General features: G+C 37.9%; 1 protein-coding gene across 1 annotated transcript in view; it reads left to right on the forward strand.

Moving 5' to 3' along the window:
* The window catches only part of NEIL3 (nei like DNA glycosylase 3), a 130,102-nt gene that overhangs the window by 21,525 nt on the left and 100,355 nt on the right, over nt 1–8,222 (forward strand). Inside the window, exon 2 of the mRNA XM_007950567.2 lies at nt 5,606–5,730. Coding sequence (XP_007948758.1) covers nt 5,606–5,730 — 125 coding nt within the window. The remainder of the gene's footprint in view (nt 1–5,605; nt 5,731–8,222) is intronic.

Below are 8,222 nucleotides of genomic sequence, written 5' to 3' on the forward strand. Positions count from 1 at the left end.
AAAATTCAACCAGGAACAGGGAACGAAAAAAAGCTGAAAACTAGAACCTAGGAGGGAAAGAATAAAGAATAATAGTAAAAAGGACAAAAGTAATCATCATCATAATAATAGTTTTAAAATAGACAAAAACAAACAAACTAAAAAACAGAAAAAAAAAACATTTATCGGGACAGGGCAGGGCAGGGCACCCAGGCTCTGTCCGAGCACACAGACTGGGATGGAATTCCTGCCAGCCTAGAAAGTTGGTGGGAGTGAGGTATGGCTGCACCTCTGTTCACCAAGAGGGTGTAGAGTATAAGAGTAGCAAAGGGAATGTCGCACCTTTCCAGTTGTCTGGGTCTAGAATGTCCTTGGGGTTCCCAGCAAGTGGAATCTGTTCTTAAGTCCCTGGAATCTGGGAGAACGCTGTCGCTTTAAACATCCAAAATGGTCAACCCACTTGTAAACATTGAAAATGTCTGTGCTCTCCAGACAGACAAAAGTCCACATCTCAGCCCGCCTTCCTCTTCGCTACTTCCCCTTTTATTCCACAGTCACTAGAGCATTCCTCTGTGCAGTCTGTGGGTAGCAGGGCCAATTTTTACGTTACTTCTTAGGTCCTACCACCACTCAGGAATCTCCAAGCTGTCTGTGCCATCAGGATCGCTGCCAGACCACAGCTCCATATGTCTCCTTTTTTGGTGTTTTCATGTAAATTCTTCTGCTAGTTGGAGTTTAATATACTTCTATATCCTTCCCTTCAAGGCTCAGGGGTCAGGATTATCTTCTGTATCTGTGTTAATTGGTTCCGCTTTTCTTTGTTGGTCTATGTAGTCTTTCTGCCTATTCCACTATCTACCAGAACTCCTTTTTTTTTTTTTTTTACAATCTTGAGACAGAATCTCATAAGCCCATTTAGCTCATAGTTAGAAATTCCTTGGGGGAAAATCTAGGATATAGATTAGAATAAGCTAGGTTTGAAACTTTTCCTAAGACACACTATTAGGATGCCTGGAAATTTAAATATTTGTACAATAAGAGGCAGAGATTTTTATTTCATAGCATTACAAGCTGTTTATATACTGATCACCAAATTGATGTGTATCTACAGTCCAGACCTCTTTCTTGGACTCCTGATTCATATATCTGCCTACTGGACCTCTCCATTTACATGTGTAATAGATCTTAACATATCTAAAACTGAACCCCTGACCTCCCTCTCTTGATCTCTCCTGCCCAAGTCCTCATCTATTCTCAATTGATGACATTGTCATGTTTCTAGTTGTTCAGGCCAAAAACAGATTATCCTGGATCGTCTCATTCTCACTTCCCACATTTCAGTACATCAGCAAATCCTCTTGAAAATATGTCCTCTTTCACCACCCCCACTGCTACCATGGTATACAAACCTCTTCTGTCTCTTGGTTGGATTACTGTACTAGTGTTCTAAGTAATTTTTCAATTTCCACCCTGACTTCCTTATCCAGCACTCTACCAGCAGCCAGAGATAGCATTCTAAAAATTAGGTAGATCTTATCTTTCCTCTACCTCATTTCTCAAAGAAAAAAGCCAGAGTTTAGAGTAGGCCTTGTGAATCACATGATCTGATTCCTATTAATTATCTTTCTACTACTTTTCTGCTTGCTCTTCATGCTTCAGCCACACTGGCCTTATTGCTATTCCACCAACACACCAGGCACACTCCAGCCTTAGTGCCTTCGTGTTGCCATTCCCTTTGGCTGATTGTAGCTTGCTTCCTCTACTCCTGTAAGACTTGCTCAAATGTCATTTTCCCAGTGAGATTATCACTAACCTTTTTAAAAGTGCAATTTTACACCCTTCTTCCAAAGCTTGATTTCTCTTTCTTACATTGATCTGTTTTCTAAGTATTCAACATACTTACTGTGTGATCATGTTTATTGATTACTCTTTTCCCCACTACAGTGTAACTCCATGAGGACAGGGCATGCATTTTTAATTGCTTTATTTAGATATGCCTCAGCGTCTAGAATAAGGCCTGGTGCATAGTAGAAGATGACTAAAGTTTTCTAAAATGAATGAATCCAACTAAACAACGATACGTCATCTATTTTTAGTGGGGAAAGCTGTCTTTCCAGAAGTCACATACTGCCTTTATTGTCAGAGGATACCAAAGTAGTAGACAAAGCCAAGTGAACAACATGAATTATTATAGCTGTTAGCTATTAGAGTTTTTAACTAAATGGTGTGAGTTTTTGTCAAAGCTGTTAATTTGGCAGTGTGAGCAGACTTTACATGAGAAAATCGGGACTCATTTACTATTTTACTAGGTGTTATTACAGCACCATCTATTTCAAGGTTACCTTGCCTGTCTCTTTACCAGAAACCATTATGAACATGATAAAGTCAGAATTAAGAAGAGGGAAGAAGGTCTGGACAGCATAGACAAATAGGAAGTCATGTGTTTATCCATCTTGGGAAATAGGGAAGTGGAACAATTAGGTTTAGGGCAATGCCTTGAAAATTGGTGATGTAAGAACTGACAGAAGAATTTTTAATTGGTGATTCAGATATTGAACAGATGCTGAACCACAGATTTAATTTATGGGGATAAAAGTGTTCAAGGATATATTTGGTATGGCAGTAGTAGCAAAGTCTCTTCCAACCAGGAAATAGAAGAAACTACCATGGTGCTTAGGTCTGTATGTGTGAGATGGGTTAAATTTATCACCTGACTTCTTCTGGAAATCCTAACAGAACCTAAGGACTTAATTTATTTTTAGGTGCCGTGGAGTTGATTTTGACTCACAGCGACCCCATGAGACAGGGTAGAACTGCTCCAGAGGGTTTTCTTGGCTGTAATCTTCACAGGAGTAGATCACCAGGGCTTCTCCTGTGGAATTGCTGGATGGGTTCAAGATGAGACATTTTGGAGCAAGCTGAGCCCTTAACCACTGTGCCAGCAAGCCTCCTCAGGAACGTCATAGGTCTTGGTGAAAACCAGTTGTTAGTAAAGTATGACATTGGAATGATGGGGAAACAAAGCTTTAATACATTAATTTAAAAATTAAGGTTATAGATGATAGAAAAACCTTTAACTCAGACATCCTTTATCTAGATTGAGGCTAAGGTTACTTCTAACAGATATGTATGTACTCTATCTCATCATTAGAAAAAAATCCTGGTTAGTTTATCAAAACTTTTTACATACTAATTGGTTGCTCTGGTGGTGTAGTGCCTAAGGCATTTGCCTGCTAACCAGAAGGCTGGCAGTTGAAACCCAGCAGCCACTCCTCAGAAGGAAGACTGGGCAGTCTATTTCTATAGTGATACTGCCTCAGAAACCCAAGGAGGGGTCGCTATGAGTTTGGTTTTCATTTATCTGAAGCTACACTTGGCTCCCAGTGTATGTGAGTGGCTTGAAGTCCTTTGTTAGTCAGAAAACCATCAAACTTTTGGTGCTTCTCAATACAGGCTTCTAACAGATTCATTTCCTAAAAACAAGAAAAATGTATGTTCTTTTCTTACTAAGTAATCAAGCTTGCCTTGCCAGTGCTTGATAATCATTGATAGAACTAGAGTTCATCCAAGAAAGAGAGAGACTTCAAAGGCAGATGATCTAAAGTCCTGGTGGCTTATCTGCCTATAGTTTCTGATGCTAGAATTACCCACAAGTTCTTTGTGTGATTTGTACAGTAGAAGGCTGTCTCTTAATTACTTCTATGCATTTATTCATTGGCCATTCTAAGCCTATGATTGATTCTCCAGAAATGATTATGCAAGGGAGGCATATAAAGTCAGTGCCCTGAACTTTAAGCAGCTGGTAAATTCTGGTATTGGCTACATCTATGATAACCTTGAATGAGTTTAGTGGAAGAGCAGTCTCTGTTCTCAATTTTTTTTTTCCTTACTATCTCTTTTACTTTTATTTTTTTGAAATAGATGGTGCAGTTGTATCTTTTTAAGAAGGGCTGATTTATTAGAAGACAATGATATTGTCATGTTGTCATAAACATTTAGCGTGGTGTATTTCTGTAACCCCAAAGTTGTGATTATCTTCTAGGTTCTATAATTAGAAACTATTCTATAATTATCTCCCTGATACCACCATCCTTCCACCAACATTTCTTCTAGGATCTTCTCAGTATCCTTAGGTCTATTTGGAAAAAATAAAAAGTTAAGAGATATGTGAGAATACAACCTTAGATAAAGAGTTCTTAATTATGTGTAAATGGATATACTTATTACATATTTTTACATACTAGTTATACGTCTTTAATAGATTTAAATTTTTTATTAAGTTTGAGTGCAAATTTAAATGTTTATAAACTATGTGTTGAATAAAGAATAATGACACAATGAACACCATTAAACATACTGCCTGATTTATGAAAGAGAACAGTACAAAATTAAAACGCAGTCTCATTCCTTTCCATCTCCCATAAAACTTGTATTTTATGTTTATAATTTCCTTGATTTTCTTTAAAGTGTTGACCCCATTTATTTTTATTCCTAACAATATAGTTTGATTTTGTATGGCTGATGGGAGAAAGGAGTTGTTGTTGTTATGTGCTGTTGAGTCGTCTCTCACTCATAGTGAACCCCTCCTTGGGTTTCTGAGGCAGTATCACTACGGAAGTAGTTCACCCAATCTTCCTTTTGAGGAGTGGCTGGTGGATTTGAACCACCAACCTCTGGTGAGCAGTCAAGTGCCTTAGGCACTATGCCACCAGAGCTCCCATGGGAGAAACAAGTTGTTGTTGTTGTTGTTATGTGCCGTCGAGTCAGCCCGACTCATAGCGACCCCTTCTTGGGTTTCCGAGGCAGTATCACTACAGAAGTAGGATTGCCCAACCTTCCTTCCGAGGAGTGGCTGGTGGGTTTGAACTGCCAGCCTTCTGGTTAGCAGTCAAGTGCTTTAGCCACTATGCTACCAGAGTTCCTGGAGAAACAAGTAGTGGGTTTATTTTCCCTATATTGTTAACATTGGAGGAGAGGGGGTAAACCTCCACTTAGATTCCCCAACTTAGGTAGATCCAGTCTTTATCTCTGTCCCCAACCCCCACCCATGCCCTACAAGACCATGAAATTGAAAAACTCTCATTCCCAAAGTACAGTGCAGACCATCATGGTAAAAGCTGGCCTCAGGGCTCTGCCTACCTCTTGGAGTTCTCTCAGTCTTCCTTTGTTTTTCACTTCTTATTAGTCCTTTCTTGCTTTTGAATATTTTGGTTTTCATATTTTAATGATCATTTTTTAAAATTTTTATCCAAATATACTTTTGGGAAACCTGGCTATCCTTCTGGAAATGGAAGAGCCTATATTCTAGTTTTCATTTTTACAATATTCATATAATTCTCTTCTGCTTTCTTTTCATATGCACAGAGCTATATGGTCCTGGAAGAAATTCATTTTGATTGTCTGTCAGTTACTTTTATACTTAATTTTTTTTTAGCCTCTCTCTTTTTGAACAACTGCATAGTAATTTGACAAAATGTATGTAAACAGCTGATTACATTACTTGACTTTTTGGAAATTATCTTCTCATTGGGATGCACCTGGGCATGAAGAAATATAAATACATTTAAGAATTAACTTGTTTAGAGTTTGTGTGTGTGTTTACATATGTGTATATATTTTTTCCTAGGCTGCTGCACTGAATAATAAAGATTCCAGACAGAATTTCTTGACACTGGTTCATGGATATGCTTATAGTGGTGTGGAAACTTTGGGAAAGGAGCTCTTTATGTACTTTGGGCCAAAAGCTTTAAGGTAAGATAAACCTGTACAATACATCTTATCTCTCTGTGTTTAAGGATGTGTTGAAGGCTTTTCTTGCAGTCTGTTGAGTGTCACATTTAATCATGTGGAAAGTGCTCTGTTTTTAAGAGAGCTCTAATAAGAGGTTGGATTCTATCATAGAAAGCAATAAGCAGAAGAAGAATAAATTGTGATGTCATCGTTACTTGGAGGACTAGTAAATTTATTTCTTTTTTAAAGAATGATAGGCTTTTGGGGCTTCCCAAGATGTATTAGAGCAACAGATCTCTGTTTTGCTATTCCCCAAACTCCCTGCACTGCTATTCTTTTCTCTTGTTTCCACCAAATGTTTATTGCATTCAGTGACATCAGTTTCTTTATCTTTCTGACAGCTCCTACTTTGGTTTAAATGTATCACTAGATTTTTTTTTTTTCTGTCTTCTTTTTTCCCTCTGAAACCTGAACAGAATTTGAAACTTATTTATAGAACTCAAAAACTTTCCCTAGAAAAGCATGTTCTCCATTTTTTTTCAGCTTTTATGGAAATTCATGGATAATATGTTGGGCAAAGAAAGGCAACAAAGATGTTGAAATTTATGTACTTTCCAGAGCATATTCACCTATTTATTTTTTGCCAGAAAACGAAAAAGGTCTCTGAGTGAATATGTCTATCAAACCTTAGTCTGTTTTTTTCTGAGTTTAGCCTAAGTTATGATAAGCTATAAAGATTGATATTGCTTCTTTGAATCTGTTTTTTATGTTTCTGTAAGATACTGAACACTTACCACCCATTTACAAGTGAAGTCCTATTACTGGACCTAATTCTTCTAACGGAAGGTAAATAGCCTCTAGGAGCTAATGTGACTACGGGATTGTTGTCTATTGCATTTCATATACACATATTTAGAATACTTCAGGGTTTATGTAATTGCTTTTCCTTTGAGGTGTTCTCTCATTGTCAGCAGCTGCTGTCCTTGGACAACATTGTCACTTCATGGTTTTTCTTCCTCTGGAATTGATAACATCAGCATGTGCCTACTGGTTCATGCAGTAATGATGTATTGCAGGTTACATTATTGCTGTAGTAAATTGATGTGATTGAAAACTCTTAGCTATAAACAGAGTAGTACACAATGGAATCCATGCAAGATAGCTGAAAACATTGATATGTTATTGATTTTCTGGTGTTAGGAGCAGATTTATTTCTGTAGGATGAGAGGGAAGTGTTTATCAAGTACTATCCAGCAGACTGATAAGGAGGAATCATTTCTCAGTGCTGGACGGTCAGTAAGTGTTCCATGAAGTTCTAAACAAGGGCAATCGTTTCTTCAAACTAAGTGAACTAGTACAATCCCTAGAGTGTAGGTATCTTGGTAAATGGGTGGGAGAAAATGCAGTGGCTTGCTTCCTTTCAATTTCGGTAGCCTTAATGACTCTTGGATGTAGCAGTTCAAGGTCAGTGGCAAATCAGCTGTTTGAATCTGAACTAAGCAATCTAAAATCAACTGTATCCTCTCTCACAATTTAACATGAGTTTAAAAAATGTACTCCCAACCTGTGCTTCTTAGAATGGATGACTCTGTCACAGTACTGTGATCTAGTATGAAGCTGCAGGTTTGTGAGCATGAGATAGAAATGTAGAGTGTTCATTTTTTACCTTTTTTCTATCCACCATGCTGGTCTACCTTTCAGAGAACAAATAGCAGGAAACTTGCTTAATGATAGCTTACAGTTTTCCCCTTAATACCCAGCTTTCCACAATGAAAACTGCCCACAGGATTTTAGTCATACTACGTGTGTATCGGGAGTTCTGGTAGCATAGTGCCTGAGGCACTCGACTGCTAACCAGAAGGCTGGCGGTTCAAACCCACCAGCCACTCCTCGGAAGGAAGATGGGGCAATCTACTTCCCTAGTGATACTGCTTCGGAAACCCAAGGAGGGGTCGCTATGTGTTGGGTCTGACTCGATGGCACATAACAACAACAAGAAGCATGTGTATCTCATGGGGCAGGCCATGAATCTTCCTGGAATTCATTTGATTAGGAAAGTAGAATACAGGTGTTACCCTTTTTAAGTGAAGCTGCCAGTTAAAAACCTCAACTCCAGAACGATGCAAATTAGAGTGATAATTTTAATTATTAAAGGATTTATTAAAGTGCTCATAGTACCCTAGTATACTAAGAATTATTTTATATATGTTTACTTAGGAGCACAGCTTTTAATATCTCTACTACTTCTGAACAGAAGCTTTTCATCTAAAAAAAAAAATCATTTTCTTTTTTTTTTTGATGTAAATGTATCAAATGCTCACTAGAGAAAATTGAGAATGAACACATAAGAATAAAATAATGCATTCACAATCTCATTACCAAATATAGTATCAGTTAATTTTGGAGGCATAGGTTGCCAGTCTTGTGTTTGCATATATCTACATATCTAGTCTGGAAGGAAAGTTGGACTATCTACTTCCATAGTGATAAGACACTTGCCTGCTAACCAAGAC

Source organism: Orycteropus afer, unplaced genomic scaffold (assembly GCF_000298275.1).
Source record: "Orycteropus afer afer isolate SDZICR_OR568_19922 unplaced genomic scaffold, OryAfe1.0 scaffold00278, whole genome shotgun sequence".
Taxonomy (NCBI): domain Eukaryota; kingdom Metazoa; phylum Chordata; class Mammalia; order Tubulidentata; family Orycteropodidae; genus Orycteropus; species Orycteropus afer.